This window comes from Zonotrichia leucophrys, chromosome 18, assembly GCF_028769735.1.
Source record: "Zonotrichia leucophrys gambelii isolate GWCS_2022_RI chromosome 18, RI_Zleu_2.0, whole genome shotgun sequence".
Lineage (NCBI taxonomy): Eukaryota > Metazoa > Chordata > Aves > Passeriformes > Passerellidae > Zonotrichia > Zonotrichia leucophrys.
Window position 1 is genome coordinate 11,830,340 of NC_088187.1, and position 16,568 is coordinate 11,846,907.

Below are 16,568 nucleotides of genomic sequence, written 5' to 3' on the forward strand. Positions count from 1 at the left end.
TATCACCGGGATGGGGAGGAACCACCGGGACCGGGTGGGGGTCACAGGGACGGGGAGGAGAGGATCACCGGGACGGGGAGGGGAGAAACCCCGGCATGGGTGGGGGTTACCGGGATGAGGAGGGAATCACCGGGACCGGGAGGGGTCACCGGGACGGGCGGCAGAGGGCGGGGCCTGCCAGGCTCCGCCCCTCCGGGGGTCACGTGGTGGCGGCTGCGGCGCGCTCGTCACGCGGGCGGGGCCGGAGCGGCGGCGGCGGGATGGAGGAGGAGGAGGGCGGCGGCTGCGGTCAGTGCGGGCCGGGGGCGGGCGGGGGGCTCTGGGACACCCACCCGGCCCGGGGCGAGGTGCTGGGGTGGGCCGTGGTCCCCGCTGGGCGGCGGCGCCTCTCCCGGGCGGGGCGCGCTTGGGTCGGGCCGCTCCCAGGTGCAGGACCGGGGGCGGTGGCTCCGGGACGGGCGGGGATTCGGCGGTGGCGGCGGGACCTGCGGCCGCAAGTGACAGAGCGGCCTTGGCGGCATCGTGCGGGCGGCGGCGGAGGAAGCGCCGGGCGGAACTGGCACCGGGTGCCCGCCGGTAGCGCGGGGGGCGGGCGCGCCGCCGGGCCGCCCTCCCGGGCCCGCGGAGCTCCGGTACTGCCCGCACGCCTTCCGTCCGCCGCTCGCACTTTGCACCGGTGCTCCCCCGGCACTGCCCAGCCCGGCCCCGCAGCGCTCGGGGCAGGTTGGCCGCGATGGCTCCTGCTGAATGTCACAGCCCCGGTTCGGGCGCTCCCGGCGTGCCCGGAGCCGCTCCCGGGCGGGCCCCGGTGGCTCAGCGGTTGCAGGGTCTCCGCTCTCAGGCCCGTGCATTCCGCCCTCCGTGCCCGCAGAGCGTTCCTTCCTCCCGGTGCCGAGGAGCGGGACTGGGCAGGGACGCCCTGCCTGTGCCCGGTCTCTCCCAGGCCGGTGCCGTGTGTCGGCAGGTGGTGTTCCTTGGGCAGGGCCTTTGCTAAGGGGAGACTGGAGCCTGGGTGAGGTCTGGGGCCATGGCCCCGGTGCCGGAGCCGTGCTGGTGCCCGCTCTTCCTGGGAGCAGCCGGTGCCAGCCCAGTGCCGCTGCCGGCAGTGCTGATTCGCGGCCGGTTTCCTGCCCAGCTGTGCGACACGGCCGATTAGGAGCTGCTGTTCCAGCCCAGAAGTGACAGTGCTGGCCTGCGAGGACTTCGCCGTGTGAGATAAGGAGGTGCCGGCGGCTGCGGCCTGGCTCGGGTGTTGTCAGACACAGCCCATTAGCAGGAGAGCGCTGTGGGGAGTGGTTCTGCCAGCAGCCTCTCGGTGCTTCCCGGAATCACCTGGAAGACATCCCGGGTCATCTCTCAGCATTAGAAATGTGCCGCTCATCCTGCCGCGGGGAAGGCAGGGAGTGCACAGCCGCCTCCACCCCACTGTTCCTGTGCTGGGGCAGCACAGCCCCTGCCCCGGAGCCCTTCAGCTGAGCTGGTTTAGCCAAGGACGTTCTGCGAGGCTGGAGCGTGGTGGGAGCCGACGGGCAGTCTGTTTGTGGTGGGATTGTGCTGACGCCAGTGTCTGCCCCACGGCTCACGGCCCCTCTGCAGCCGTCTGCCTCGGCAGAGAGCAAATCCCAGGGCGAGCAGCTGGCGGCACAGATGTGCGCTCCCCCTGCTCCTGCCCGGCGCGGGGCTGCTCTCCCACCCCCTTCCCAGCATCTCCCCGTGGGGACAGCAGCGAGACCGAGCCCACCCCGGCGCAGCACTGACCAGAGCAGTGGCGTGGCTCAGGTGCCTCTGGACCGTGGGGACGCGGTGTCCTGGCGGGGAACCGTCCTGGCTGCTCCTGCCCTGCCGAGCTGCAGCACCGGTGAGAGGATGTGGGAGCACAGTCCTGTCCTGGCACCGTGTCCTGAGCTGGGCCCCAGCACGGCTCAGGCTGGCCCCAGAGACAGGGGGATTGGGCAGTGCTGGTAATCCCGCTGCCCCCAGGGGATTACAGCTCACTCTGGCCTGGGGATTAAGGGATTTCTCTAAGCAGGGTTGATGCAGCCTCCAGCAAAGCAGCTTGTGCCAGGGGCCCTCGCTGTCTGGGGCAGGGTGGGCTGTGCAAGGTGTGGGGGATCCCCAAAGGAGGGTGGGCTGCCAGCTCTGCCGCAGGCTGGCTGAGGGCTCCTCACCCAGGCAGTCCCTGCCCTCCTCGCCACCAGGCTGCAAAATCCTGCTTTGCCAATGGGTGCTGGCACCCCTTTGGTGCAGGCTTGGCTGTCCCGTGCTGGGACCACGGCGTGTCCCTGGGCACCAGGGAGCGCTGCTGGGGGAGCTGCTGCTGGTGCCCCAGCCCTTCCCTTGCACAGTGTGGGGTCAGCCTGGGCAAGCTGCTGTGCCCAGCCTGGGAGCCACTCTTGCACAGAGCTCAGGGATGGACTCCCAGGTCAGAGGCAGAGACAGTGCTGGGGTAGCACCAGGCTTGGAGAGCAGTGCCAGGGACTTGGGCAGAGGCAGTTCCTCTCCTGAGGTGTTTGGAGCAGAGAACAATGAGCCCTGCTGGTGACACTTGCAGTCCTGTCAGGGCTGTATCTATGGTTTGTAAACACCCCACCTTGCCTGGACAGGCTGCAAGGACCCAGCCAGGCATCCAGGTCACTCTGTGTGGGAGAGGCCACCTGGCCCTGCCTCATCCCAGCCACAGCACCCACGTGCCTGTGCCACACTGGGGTTTCTCCAGATGCCAGTCCAGGCCCAGGCAGGAGCACGTGTCCAGCTCAGCCTCCCCTGTGCCCCCGGCTCCCTTGGCTTGCCCTTTTGCCTCCTGGTGATGTGGCAACTGCTGCTCTGGCCCCTGGGAAAGGGGAAGTGGTGTTGAAAGCAGAAGGTCAGTCACATCAGCAGTGATGGCCTGGCTGCCCTGTCAGCTGCCCTTCTCCTCTCTGCAGTCAGGGATCAGGGACTGCTCCTGCCTGCCAGGGTGCCCTTCCCCATTGCCCGCCCCGTCTGGGCTTCTGCCTGCCCTGCTCGAGTTACTCCTGGCTCAGCGATGCCGGTGGATGCAGGGGCGGGTGAGCGGAGCTGTCGAGCTGCTCCTGCCCTGACAGGCCCTGGGGTTTGTTACTCATGGCCATGCCCTGCGCTCAGGATCGCTCCTGCTTTGAGGAGAGGAGCTGTCAGTCCGGTTTGGGTTTGCTCAGTGCCTGTGGGCTGGGAGGGTGGCAGGGTGGTGCATTTCCCCAGCTCCACAGCTGTGCCGCAGCCTGGCATCCCAGGGCACGACCCCCGGTCCTGCTGCAGGAGCCCTCGCGCTCCAGGGCCGCAGCGGAGCGGGCAGCACCTCTGGGGCATGACCAGAGTGTCAGTTTGTGCTGGCACGCAGGGCCGGCTGAGCCCCTCGGGCTGGGGCCGGGCTCGGGCCCCGCGCCCCGGGAGCGGGGGCCGTGCTGGCACCCCCGCGCTTCTCTGGGTGCACCTTCCTTCCTTCATGCGGCGCTCGTTGCTATGCGACCGCCGGCTCCTGATGCTTAATGCTCTAATACGGAGGGATAAAACCTCTCTAAAAATACCCCGCTGCCGGCCCCCCGCGGGGGCAAGGGGGCTGCCGGGGGCCGGCCGCCCGCCCAGGGGGGCTGCTGGCAACTTCCAAACTCCTCGTCCTCCAAGTGGCTTTGAGGCGCCCGCTGTGGCTCCGGCGGTGGCACGGGCTGGCGTGCCGGTGCGGCGGGGATTGGCTGGGGCTGGCGCGTGGGCTCCTGCGGCTGGAGCTCCCCTGGCACAGCCAGAGCCAGAGCCGGCTCCAGGCAGAGCCGGGACTGCTCCGGCTGCCCTGCTCCGGGCACAGGGGAGCTGCCCTCGGCGCTGGCTGCCGGCCCAGTACCGGGGAGCCCGCTGCTCGGCCAGCGCACCTGTCCGGGCTCCGTGCGCTCCTGCCTGACCTCTGCCCGTCCCTGCCTTGCCCTCCCGGAGCTGGTGGCATCCTGCGTGGGACCCCCGCGGCATGGGGACGGTCAGCGAGCTCTGCGCCTCCAGTTTCCAGGCGTTCCTCTGCCCCTCGGTGGCTGCCAAGGCAGGTAGGCACTGCGTGCCCCCTCCCCTCTGTGCCGCGGGGCTCCCATCCCCCAGCAGGCACGGCAGGCCCATGGCTCCGGCTCCATATGGCTCTGGCTCCATATGGCTCCTGCTGAAAGCAGCACAGAGTGTCCTCACCGTCTCTCTGCCTCCTTCCTCTGCCGGCCTTCCCAAGCTCGGGCCTCTGAAAGCGCCGGGCCCCTTGCCTGGCATTGCCCTGTGCTGGAGCTGGTGCCATGGTGGGACAGGGGTGTTGGGGAGCCGGTGGTGGTGGCTGGGAGGTCACAGGCAGCACAGGATGGCCGTGGCAGGTCCTGCCCCAGCCCCCCTGCCCTGCCCCATAGGATGTGTGAGTGCTCAGTCGCACTCATCACAAGTGCTGGTGGCTACGGAGGGCAGGGTGGCACTCTCCAAAGGGAAGTCTGTGTGGGAAAGCCCAGCTCCTGTCACGCTGTGGGTGTGCTGAAGGTCAGCCACCCCTGTGACCTGCTGGCTCGCGCCCAGCTGTGGGACTGGGGAGCTCTGCAGTGGGCAGGGGGTTGCAGGACCCCCTCGGCCATCCCTGTGGCTGAGCTGGGCTCTGCTCCTCTCGAGGCCTGGCACCATAAGCTGTGCTGGGAGCAGGTGAGGTGCCTGCCTGGCTGAATCCCTTGCACATGCACAGTGTCTGTAGACATGGCTGAGCTGGTGCTCACCCAGCCGTGCTGGAGGCTGGGGGTCTGTGCGTGGGAATGTTGGAGCCTTGAGCCACAGGTAGCGGCTGTGGACAGGGTTCCTTGGTGGGCTCTGGGTCAGGGAAGCAGGGTTAATGGGGTGTTGGGCAGGGCTGCACAAAAGCAGGAGAGTGTCCTGAGCACAGGGTCCAGCAGCCTAGGAGGGCCTGTCCCCAAACCCTCCTCCTGACGCACCTCAGCTGTCGGTGGGGAAGGATGGGGTTGACGCAAGCCAGGGCGTGCACATGGTGAAAACAGGATGTGGTGTGAGGAGACAAGCAGGATGTTTCTGGGGGCCCCACGGGACCCCACCGAGGGGTGGGGGTGGCGGCACCCGCAGCAGCACGCAGAGACCCTGGGCTCGTCCCCACGGCCTGCCTGAGCCGGGGCTGTTGTCCCTGTGGCGTGGCACAGCGTGGGCCGGCAGCAGGGCTGGCCGCTGCGGTAGCTCAGGGGGCCGAAGGACACCCCGAGGCTCCTGAAGCCCACCCTGCCCTTGCTCCATAGCTGGCATCCTGGGTGCCCTGTCTCCATCTCCTGCTGCTGAGCAGGAATTAGCTGAGTCAAGGCAGCCGAAGCTGATGCAGCCTCTCAGGGAACTGATGGGGACAGGGACGTGCTGGGGTCGCTCCCACTGCAGGCACGGCCCCACAGCACCCGGACTCACCACACCGGGGTCCTGCGCGGAGCAGTGGGGTCCCTACAGACACCCCAGAGCAAGGGGGCAAGACAGTGGGGAACAGCATCCCGCGGGGGCTGGCATGGCTCCTGTCCCAGCCCGCTGTGGGCGATGCCATGGAGCCTGGGAGGGCAGCGGGCACCAGCGGTCCCACGGCCAGCGCAGGGCCTGGTCCTGCAGTGGACAGCTCTGGCAGAGACGGGGGAGCTGCGGGGCCGGGGGTCTGCTGGGGGGGAAGGGAGGGGAGCCCGGCGCTGCGCTCAAGATGTGCCGGGCCGGGTGTCCTGGCCGGCTCCGAGGAAGGAAGGGCTGGGCCGGCCCGGGGCCTGCCTGGCTGGGACCCCAGCACAGGGCCCTGAGCCAGGGAGGGCGAGCGGCCCCGCGCCCGTGTCGCGCCCAGCCGGGAGCACAGGAGTTAAGGTGCTGGCGGCTCATGGCGGCAGGAACAGGGTGGTGCTGGTGCCGGCTCCCGGCGAGGCCGGGATGACGCCCGGGAGGCCGCGGAGCTCATTGGTACGGGGCCCTGAGTCACCGCGGAAGCACCGCGGCTGCAGGTGTCCGCACCCGGCACGGCAGCTCGGGCACGGCCCTGGCACCATGGTGCTGAGGGCACAGGGTCACGGTGAGCGGGGCCGGGGCGCGGGGGGCCGGGCGGGGGCGGCCGATGGTCCGGGTGTGCCCCCGTGTGCGCCCCGCTGCCCGCGGGCGGCGCTGGGACGGAGGCGAGGCCGGCAGAGCCCTGTGCGGCGGGGCTGCGCTCCGGGAGAGGTGCGGAGGGGCTGCGGGTGCTGCTCCGGGGTGAGCCCCATGGACACGTCCTGCTGCCCGGTACAGGATCCCAGGAGAACCCCCGCATTCCTGCACTGGCGGGGAGGCCCGGCTGTGCTGGGATCCTGCAGTGTGGTGGGTGCCTGTGCAATCTCTGTGCCAGTGCGTGTTCCAGCCTCCCGTCCCCCGGCACCGCTCTGCCTGCGGCCAGGCTCGCTGGGGCTCTCCAGGGCAGTTGCTGTGCAGAGCCAGGGAAGGGTTAATGCCGCCTTCCTTCCCCAGAAAAGCTCCTGCGTCTGGGGTTTCTCTTCCTCTGGCTGCTGCTGACATGGCTGGGCTGCTTGTCACGAGTGCTCAGCCTCCGCCGGGGAGGGACCTTCCGGGGCTCTGGAGCAGCCCTGCCGCCCTGTCCTGCTGCCCTGCAGCGTCTCGTCTGCCCCACGCCTGTCCCGGGGCCGCCGGGACCCCGGCTGGAACCCCTGTCCTCTCCCAGGTGGGCAGGAAGAGGCAGAGCTGAGGGCTTGCCTGAGGCCTGGCATGAATTTGGCTTTCCCTACGGGCTGGGGGTCTGGCGGCTGGACAAGAGGGTCCTGCAGCTGGGCAGGAGGTCCTGTGGCACAGGCAGAGCCCAGGGTTTGGGGGTTTCTGTGTCTGATGAGCGGGTGTGACACGGCTCATCCCTCTGGCAGTGGGGGCTGGTGCCGGTGGGAATGCTGAGAATGGGGCGGGCGGGAGGTGCTGGGATGCATCCACACAGCTCTGGTACCGTAGGTGACTTTTAACCTGGTGCCACCAGCCGGCCTGTCTGGCTCAGGCTCCCCGACATGGAGACTGCAAGTATTGGGAAGTGTTGGCGTGTCTGAGGGCCGGTGTCGCAAGCCGAGGCGCCTCAGCCTTGGCAGCAGGAGGGGGCTGTGAAGGAGGAAGCTGATCAGGGCCGGGGCAGAGCGGGGAAGTGCTGAGCTCAGAGATTCAGCGTGCAGGGTCACCCGGCGAGCTCCCACTGAGGCGGTGCAGGGGGAATCGATGCACAGCTGAGGACAGGGCTGGTCCAGAGGCACACGGGGTCTTTGGGCCCTGGCGCGGGGCAGTGGCTGCGCTGGGGACCCTGGTGAGTCTGGGCTGGTGGCAGTGGTGGCACACGGGACCTCGCGGGTCAGGGGGTCCCGCTTGGGGCAGGGAGGATGGGGACAGCCCTACAGACGCCTGCTCCCAGCACCCCAGGGCGGCAGGTGGGGGTGGCACAAGAGCTGAGCTGGCAGATCCTGCTGCCACCTCCCTTGGGGACAACACTGGAGGGAAGGTGTTGGGTGTCCTTGCAGGTGACCTTGGTGCAACGCGCAGAACCAGGTGGGAGACAGGAGCATAGTAGGAGGGCTGGGAGCACTCTTGAGGGAGGCAGTGACCTTGGGGACTGGAGGGAACAGGAATGGGAACCTTGTCACCGTGAAGCAAGGAGGTCACACGCCAAGGAGCACTAGGAATGTTCCCGGAGCACGGGGACCATGTGGTGGCCCTGGGCGATGGTGTTGGAGAGGGGGTGCCTGGCTCCCCAGGGTGACAGGAAGGTGTAGATGTCATGGTGTGCAGGTGGGGTCTGTCTGGAGGCTGCACCAGCTCCAGGCTCTGCCCCAGAACAATGAATCCACTGCAGAGGGAGCTGCCAGGAGCTGGTTGGTGTTTGGGGCTGACCTGGTGCAGCAGAGCAGCCTGCAGGCTGCAGGTCGGTGTGGAGCTGTGCTGCAGGGCACAGCAGAGCTGCCTGGCTGTGGGGAGCAGAATGGGCACCCACACCAGCGCGGCTGGGGCAGAGCAGAGGGAAATGGCACTGGGGGGCAGCAGGGCTGGCAGGGCAGTGCTGGAGGTGATGCGGGGGCCTGTGTTGGTTCTCACTCTGCAGCTGCCACAGTCTGAAGGAGCAGATGCCCTTGCCCTCGAATTCCTTTCATGCCGTTGGTGCCACTTGGCCTCTGTGTGGGGCTGGGGACACTGCTCGCCAGCCCAGCTCCTCCTGCCTCCCAGCACCTCCTCGTCCTGCCTGCAGCCAGGCCCACAGCTGCTGGCTGGGAGCAGAGCCTGTGCCAGGAGCCTGGCAGGCCTGATTGCCAGGAGCACACGTGCTGACCTGTCGTGTCTCTGCTCAGTGCCCAGTGACCTGACGCCAGAGGAGTGCCAGGAGCTGGAGAACATCCGCCGCCGAAAGCAGGAGCTGCTGGCTGACATACAGGTACAATACCCAGGGACCCACACGCTCCCCTGGCCAGGGACAGCAGCCTGGCTGGCACGGTCCCTGGAGCCCCATCCAGGACCCCTCGTGCTGCTGCCCCACAGCTCTTCCTCTGGGGGGCTCTGGGGACAGGGTCCCAGCTGGAATGGGGTCCCGGGTGGCAGCCAGCTGTCCCTGCCCTGCCAAAGCAGCCATGCCTTCTCCTGTGCCCTGCAGAGCTCCAGGCTGTGCGGTTGTGCCAGTCTGTGCCAGCCCCTGCCTGGCACGGGCAGGGACCACGTATCTGGGCCAGGCCACTGCCCTGGCAAGAGCCTGTGAGGTCGGGGCTCATTTGGGACACTGTCAGTCGTGTCCCCGATTAAGGCAGCAGAGGCTAATTACTGCCATATGCTGGGCATGATCTGAAGGGATTAGGGGTAATTTTGTTAACCTCTGAATCTCTTCCTTCCTGCATGCTGGGAGCGTGGCAGTGCGGCAGGGATTAGCAGTGGGGGGCAGGCAGCCCCACTGCCGGTGCCCTCTGAGCTGGTTCAGCCCCTGGGCAGCGCTCGGGGTGGGGGGAGCAGGGAGGGAGGGAGGGGCTGTGGGGGAGTGGGGCTGTCTCCAGGGCTGGGGGGTTTTGGGGGAGGCACCTCCTTGACTCAGCGCCCCCTCTCCCCACAGCGCCTCAAGGATGAGATAGCAGAAGTGACGAATGAGATCGAGAACCTGGGCTCCACGGAGGAGAGGTGAGTCCAGCCCCATGGCGCCCCCGAGGGCAGCTGAGCCCACGGGTGCTGCTGTGAGCAGCTTTCCCAGGCGCCCTGAGCTCCTGGGAGCAGGATTCCAGGATGATCTGCTGCTCCCAGGTCTGTTTTTCCAAGCCCAGCCCCTCTGTCTGGCTGCAGCCACTGGTGAGCTTTGTTATTCTGAGCTGGTGCCAGCTGGGATCAGGGTGGGAGCTGACTCCCAGCATCGTTCCCAGTTACCCAGTGGGGCATGAGGACTGTCCCCTTCTGCCGGCCCCCCTGCTCTCCCCAGAGCCCTGCCACAGCCAGCCTGCCCAAGCCTGCCCGTGTCTGGGTGAGCTGACAGGTGCTGTGCCTGCACCCCCTCTGCTCAGGGGACCCCAGGGACACCCCAAGGGTGGCAGCTCTGCTCTGTTCTGGGGCCTGGCAGGCCGAGAGCAGCCCCAGGCCATGGTGTGGGGCAGACACGGAGCAGTGTGTTGGCTTTGTCCCCCATGGGCCCAGCATGGGGGCCTGGGTCCCCTCAATCCAGGCTGACCCTCCCCACCGTGCAGTTCCCCAGTGGGGCCCTGACGGGTGCTCAGAGCTGCTTCATGCCTTGCAGGAAAAACATGCAGAGGAACAAGCAGGTGGCCATGGGCAGGAAGAAGTTCAACATGGATCCCAAGAAGGTACTGTGGGGTGGGGAGCAGGGCTGGTTACCCACCTCTGGGGGTGTGCAGGGCTCTGCCACCTCCCAGTCCAGGTTGCCGGGGCTGGTGGGGGCAGCCACAGACCCCCAAGCACCTCTCTTGCACCCCTCCAGGGCATCCAGTTCCTGATTGAGAACGACCTGCTGAAGAACACGTGTGAGGACATTGCGCAGTTCCTGTACAAGGGAGAGGGCCTCAACAAGACAGCCATCGGCGACTACCTGGGCGAGAGGTGCGCTGGGCTCGGCTTTCCTGGGGGGGCTGTGGGCTCCTGCCACCTGAGAGAGGGGGCACTGCAGCTCTGAGCTCACAGGGCAGCTCACTGCGGGTACTCGGGGTGCTGGGGGTATTCGGTTCATGGCTGGCTCTTGCAAGTGGTGATTTGTGCAGAGCAGACCAGGGATCAAGCAGCTTTCCCCCATGCATGAGTAGACTCCGGAGAAGGGCAGGGACACTGGAGGCACTCAGCAGTCACAGGATTGCTGATCATGCATCCCTCGTGCTCTGGCTTTATTCCCACAGGGATGAGTTCAACATCCAAGTCCTGCATGCCTTCGTGGAGCTGCATGAATTCACTGACCTCAACCTTGTGCAGGCGCTGCGGTGAGTAAGGGGCTGTGAGCTGAGCGTGGCCCAGGGCGGGTGCTGGGGGCCCTGGAGCCCCCAGAGCAGCAGCACAGCTGGCTCTCCACAGGCAGTTCCTGTGGAGCTTCCGGCTGCCAGGGGAGGCCCAGAAGATTGACCGGATGATGGAGGCCTTTGCCCAGCGGTACTGCCAGTGCAACCCTGGTGTCTTCCAGTCCACAGGTGGGCACCTGTCCCAGACAGATACCAGCCCCTGGTATCATCCTGCCCCACAGCTGACTTTCCCCTCTGCCCCTGCAGACACCTGCTACGTGCTGTCCTTTGCCATCATCATGCTGAACACGAGCCTGCACAATCCCAACGTGAAGGACAAGCCCACGGCGGAGCGATTCATCGCCATGAACCGCGGCATCAATGACGGGGGGGACCTGCCTGAGGAGCTGCTCCAGGTGAGGGCCAGGCCAGGCTGCAAAGCTGGCCCAGAGCAGGGCCCAGCACGGGGCTGCAGGGCAAAGCAGAGCTGATTCCATGTCATTGTACCAGAACCTGTACGAGAGCATCAAGAATGAGCCCTTCAAAATCCCTGAGGATGACGGCAATGACCTCACCCACACCTTCTTCAACCCCGACCGGGAGGGCTGGCTCCTGAAGCTCGGTGAGTGCCAGCAGCAAGGGAGGGCAGGCTGTCTCCAGGGTGCAATGCCCCTGGGCCTGGCTCTTTGGAGCATGAGGAGGCTACAGAGACAGGCACAGCCTTCATGGGAAGGGCACTACATCCAGCCCTCCATCTTCCCTTGGCTGGGCAGCAGGAGCAGACTCAGAGTGATGAGGCCCTGCAGAGTGGCTGGGCGGGTGTCCTGGGGGATTCTGCCTCTAGGCTGGGCAAGCCCCGGGGCACAGAGCTGGTACCAGGTCTGGTGTCAGAGCACAGAGACCTCGAGGCCCTCAGGTCACCGAGTCACAGCAGGATGTGGAGCAGGCCCCCGGGAGCAAGCGGCGAGCTGCCCCAGGCTGCGTGCGTCCCCTCCATACCACAGACCAGCCCTGCCTCACCCTCCCACGGCATTACCACCTCGCATCCCGGCTCCACATGCAGGCAGCATGCATGGCATCCCTGCTGCACCCTGCTCCCAGCCGGAGCCTCCGCGCCCTGGCTCCTGTGGCTTCTCTTGGCACCTCTGGGGGATCCTCTGCCCGGGTTTGGTGGGGGAATGGGCGTTGGCAGGATCGGGGTCCGGTGGGGCGTTTCCCCAGGGTTCTGCCTGGGGTCAGAACTCCTGATTCGTGGCCAGCCCTTGGGAGGGGACAGCCAGAGCTGCCTGCTCCCTGCCCTGGGCTGGGGGCACACAGGACAGCCCAGGCTCTCCTGTCCCTGACTGGAGGGGCCCTGCGCACCCAGGCTCAGGTTGGCACCACCGATGGGGTGGCAGAGAGTGGCTGTGGACCCCAGCTGCCCTGGGGGGCAGGGAAGGACCCTGCTGCTCAGCCAGGGGGTGGAGGGAGCCAGGCCCTGTCCCCAGCAGCCAAGGAGCCCCATCCCACAGAGCCACAGTGAGCCAGGGCAGTCAAGCCCCCACAGCCCTGCCGCTGGCCCAACCCCTCACAGCTTCCCTGCTGCAGCCCGGCCCCACTGACCCGCAGGGCAAGGGGGGGCTTTGGGGTTCCTCTTTTTATTTTTTTTCCTTTTTTTTTTTAATTTTCTTTTCTCCCTCATTTATATGTTTCCATGATTTTGGCTCTTCCTTTCCTTGCCCCCAACTCCAGGAGGTACGTACCCCTCTTCCCTGCTCTGCTCACACTGCTGGGGCTTCGTTTCCTTTGCGTTTTTAATTGCTGGTGATGAGTCTCATTGCTGCTGCTGTTGCTGCTAACCCCACACACCCGGGGACCTCGCCTGCTGCAGGACAGCCCCTCTCCACCTCCAGGCAGGGACGTGGGGTGCCAGCCTGCCCATGCCATGCATTCCCCAAGGCCTGTGGCCTCCTCTGCCAGCCGGGGGAGGACAGGGCTGCGGTGGCACCTTGCCACCCGCCCAGCTGTGCACCACCATGTCCACAGACAGCTCAGCCTGGCCAGTGGGTCCTTGCCTCCGGTGACACAAGGGATGGGCACAGGTTTGGGGTGTCCTGGGAAGGGGCCCCAGCCTGTGCACGGGTGGTTAGGGCGTGCCAAGTGGCTGGAGCTGGATGGGATCGATCTGCGTGCTGCCCTGTGCTAAGGGCTCACAGCAGTCCCCATGAGGCACCAGCACTGCTCCAATGCCTGCACCCCAAGCTGTCGGGGAGCACTGGTGCTGGCCCTCAGAACTGCTCTGGGGCAGGCCAGGGGTGGGCTGCCAGCTGGCACAGGGCAGCAGGGGCCACAGCGCCTTCCTGGCAGGGAAGGAGATGAGCAGGACCCCCAGTGTGCACTGTGGCTCCTGGTGTCCATGCTGGATCCTGCAGGGGTGGGTGCTCATCCTGCATTCAGCGCTGCTGCAATGGCTGCACTGGAGGGGAGCTGGGCCGGGTGGGGGAGCTGTGCTGTGCTGGCAGCTGTGGAGCTCGGCCACGGCCTTGGGTCTGCCTTACCCGAGGTCCAGGATGAGCAGGACCGTGGCCAGTGTGGACAGAAAGCCCCGCGTCCTCCCAGGGAGCTGCCTGGCCGCAGTTTCCTCTGGCTGTGCTGATGTGTGTTTGGGTGGGAGCGCTGCCGCCCTCGCCTCCATCCTCATCCGTGCGCTTCCTGCTCGGGTGGGTGCGGTGTGCGCTGCCTGCTGCTGCTGCTGCCCACCGCTGCCTGCCTCTGCTTGGCTCTGTGTGTCCGCCGGGGCTCCGTGTGCCTGGCTGGCTCCAAGATGCCGTGTGCCCGAGCTGCCATGTGTGCCCGGCCCGGTGCCGTGTGCCCGGCCCTGCTCGCAGGGCTGTGCCCGACTGGCCCTCTCTGCTCCCAGGAGGCAGGGTGAAGACGTGGAAGCGGCGCTGGTTCATCCTGACAGACAACTGCCTTTACTACTTCGAGTACACAACGGTGAGTTGTGTCCTGCAGGGTGAGCTGGGAAGGGGCTGCGCTGGGGGTGTCCCACCCCACAGCTCAACATCTGCTTGGCTGCAGGATAAGGAGCCCCGTGGCATCATCCCCCTGGAGAACCTGAGCATCCGTGAGGTGGAGGACTCAAAGAAGCCCGTGAGTGCTGTGGGAGTGTCCTCTGGGCTTTGGGGTCAGCTTTGGCTTGGATGGAGAAGCTGGGAGGTGTTGCAGCACCCTGAGATGTCCCCAGGAGGGGCAGGGGGCCCCAGAGTGGTCACTGCCTTCATCAAAGCGGGGCTGGTCGCCACAGGGGCACATGCAGGGCCAGGGGGTGACAATCACGGTGTGTCTGTCCCTCTGTGCCATGCTGGGGTGGCTGTGCCAGGTGTGTGGCTCTGCTTTGTCCCTCCCAGTCTGGGCTCCCCTTTGGAAATGGGGGCTCTGTCTGAGCGCTCTCTCCCTCCCAGAACTGCTTTGAGCTCTACATCCCTGACAACAAGGACCAGGTGATCAAGGCCTGCAAGACAGAGGCAGATGGGCGCGTGGTGGAGGGGAACCACACCGTGTATCGCATCTCTGCCCCCACGCCCGAGGAGAAGGAGGAGTGGATCAAGTGCATCAAGTGAGTGCTTGGAGGAGTGTGTGGGGGCACAGCAGGGCCTGCCCGCTGTCCTAAAGGGGACGGTGCTTCCCAGGGCATCCTGCAGGGATGGGGGAGGAAAGCTTCCCCAGGGACACAGAGGGGCCTGCCCAGGGCCAGGCCGGGCGGGTGACACCCATCCCTGCCACAGCTTGGCCTGACCCAGCCCTTGTTCCCCGCCAGGGCCGCCATCAGCCGGGACCCCTTCTACGAGATGCTGGCTGCCAGGAAGAAGAAGGTCTCGTCCACCAAGCGGCACTAGCAGCCAGACTGGCCCTGCGAGGCCAGCCCAAGTGTTCCCCTGTCCTGGGGGCATGTGGGGTGGGGGCCACGCTGCACGCTGGCCCTTGAGGCCCAGGGCCCAGCTTCAGCTTAGCCATTTCTTACTGCGGGGGGAGGGAAGGGCATCTCAGTGACTCTGCCCCCATCACTGCCTCATCACCTGACAGCATCCTCAGAGGCTCAGGTGGGAACACAGCCCCCCTGGGAGCCCTGGCCTGAGCCCCACGGGCACCTCCCTGCCTCTGACCCCCAGCAAGCCATGGCCACGGGCACTGGGCCCCCAGCCCCTGTGCTCAGACGCTCTTGGGGTGTTGGGCAGGAGGGTGAGCAGCTGGCGGTTTTGGGGTGCCTCAGGTGCTGGGGTGCAGGTGTCAGCCCTGCAGAGATACAGCTCCTGGCCCTCGTTGTAGCGGGCCTGGGTCTGTCCTGGGCGTCCCCACGCTGCTGCCTTGGACCCTCCCAGCCACCCCTGCACTGGAGTGGTCCCCAGACACAGGAGGGACGAAGGGCAGGGACTGGTGGCGAGCAGTGGTGCCACGCAGGGCAGGGATGTGCCCTCACCCAGCTGTGGGAGCCGTGGCTGGGATGTGGCAGCACTTGGTGGCATTGCCCGAGCACATCCCTGTGCCATGGCCGTGTGCCAGGGTGGCATGGTGCCCTGGTGGAGCCTGCCCTCGGGATGGCTGCTGCTGGGGGCTGGCTGTGGCCCCAGCTCTCTCTCTGCCTCACAATCGCCTGTGTCTTGTCCTGTCCCCATCCCCACGCGCGGTCTGGAGGCACCTGGATCAGTATTAGTCTATTTATCAGAGGTGTAAATACTCCTGTATAGTTTTCTCCTTGTAGATTATTTTGTATGTGGGTGGTTCAGTGCAGAGGCCTCACAGGAGTGGGGCGGGTGGGCAGGATTTTTTATTCTAACCTTTTTTTTTCTTTTTTTTTTTTTTAATTTGCCATGGCCTTGTAAACTAGTGCTGAAGATCAGCAACAAATAAATACTTGCACCACGCTTCCCTTGGCCTCCTGTGCTCTGTGCAGCTCGGGGTGGGCAGCAGTCCGCTGCCACTGTCAGCCCTTGCCCTGTGCCCAGCCCTGGCCTGGGCTCATGCTCCTCCCAGCCCGAGGCTGTGGTGTGCTGGGGCTCTTTGTGAGCCCTGAGCCTCACCAGCTGCCCTGGGCACCAGGGCAGTGCCTGGGTGCCTCAGTGCAGAGCACAGGGCAGTGAGCTCTGCTCTGTTCCGGGCCGGGGCAGCTCTTGGTGCTGCAGCTGCTGCGGGCACCAGGCTTGGCTGGGCAGAGGCGTTCCGGGCACTGTGGAGGACCTGGCACAGTGGGGACGGGGGGTACCCTCGGGTACCGTGTTCTGCACCGGGCTGGGGGCTGCATGCCCGGCTGGTGCCAGCTGTGAGTGGGATCACAGCCAGGCTGGGAGTGCCAAGCCTGTGCCAGCTGTGTTGGTGCCATCAGCCTGCAGGCGTTGTCCAGTCAGGCACCCTTGTGCCATGGGGGGATCTGCCAGAGCATTCCCTGCTGCAGCCCCTGCCCATCCTGTGCCTCGGATGGGGCAGCCTTTGGCACTGCAGCCTTTGGCACTGCAGCCAGGGTCCGGCCAGGGTGGGCAATGAGCCCTGGCTGAGGGATGGGGCAGTGGGCTGTGCAGGGGAAGGGCAGCCCTGCGGTTGGGCTGGTGCCCGTTGGGCTGGTGCCAGGGTCGGTTGGGGCACACTGTCAGTTGAACTGCTGGCAGTGGCAGGTGGGGTCTGCCAGTGCCTGGAGGCTGTTGGAGCCTTGAGGAGTGCGACAGGGAAGGAGCAGAGCCAGGTAAGATTGGGGTGAGCCAGGGCAGCAATAGCACCAGGCTGGGATGGGCAGGTCAGGGGGTAATGGGGCAGGCAGGGATGGGGCAGGCAGGGATGGGGCAGGTCAGGGTGTAATAGGGGCAGGCAGGGATGGGGCAGGTCAGAGGGCAATAGGACCAAGTGGTGATGGGGCAGACAGGGATGGGACAGGCTTGGGGCCACTGGGCCCAGGCAGGGCTGGGACTGGCAGCTTCCCCTGAGGTGTGCAGAGGGAAGGCACAGGGCAGGGCAGGGTGATGATGGGATGATGGCAGTGTCAGGGCAGGGTGTGGGGCCGGCACAGCCCTGGCTGAGCGGGGCTTCCCTCTGGACCCTCCAGGTGCTGGGGAGCCCGGTGCTGGC

The 16,568-nt window shown here is 66.5% G+C and overlaps 1 protein-coding gene across 6 annotated transcripts; it reads left to right on the top strand.

The window, feature by feature from the left end:
* Positions 1-214: 214 nt before the first annotated feature.
* CYTH1 (cytohesin 1) lies at positions 215-15,380 on the top strand. Of its 6 annotated transcripts, none has more exons than XM_064728277.1 (13): positions 215-288; positions 8,352-8,434; positions 9,098-9,162; positions 9,767-9,833; positions 9,968-10,086; positions 10,377-10,457; positions 10,549-10,661; positions 10,740-10,888; positions 10,983-11,095; positions 13,370-13,448; positions 13,533-13,604; positions 13,916-14,070; positions 14,272-15,380. In XM_064728277.1, exons 1-13 carry the CDS (start codon positions 261-263, stop codon positions 14,348-14,350), a joined length of 1,203 nt encoding a protein of 400 aa, XP_064584347.1. In that variant the 5' UTR covers positions 215-260; the 3' UTR covers positions 14,351-15,380. The 6 variants fall into 6 exon arrangements, with proteins under 6 accessions (XP_064584347.1, XP_064584349.1, XP_064584346.1 ...); XM_064728279.1 differs by lacking the exon at positions 215-288 and adding an exon at positions 1,234-1,238; XM_064728276.1 differs by lacking the exon at positions 215-288 and adding an exon at positions 1,253-4,049 and having other exon boundaries at positions 10,983-11,094; positions 13,372-13,448.
* The last annotated feature ends 1,188 nt before the right edge of the window (positions 15,381-16,568 follow it).

Coding starts and splice junctions, on each gene's coding strand:
- CYTH1 (XM_064728274.1), top strand. CDS start 7,787: ATGGTGTGCAGGTGGGGTCTGTCTGGAGGCTGCACCAGCTCCAGGCTC. Junction 10,458..10,548: donor AACCTTGTGCAGGCGCTGCG/GTGAGTAAGGGG, acceptor GGCTCTCCACAG/GCAGTTCCTGTGGAGCTTCC. Junction 13,449..13,532: donor ACTACTTCGAGTACACAACG/GTGAGTTGTGTC, acceptor GCTTGGCTGCAG/GATAAGGAGCCCCGTGGCAT.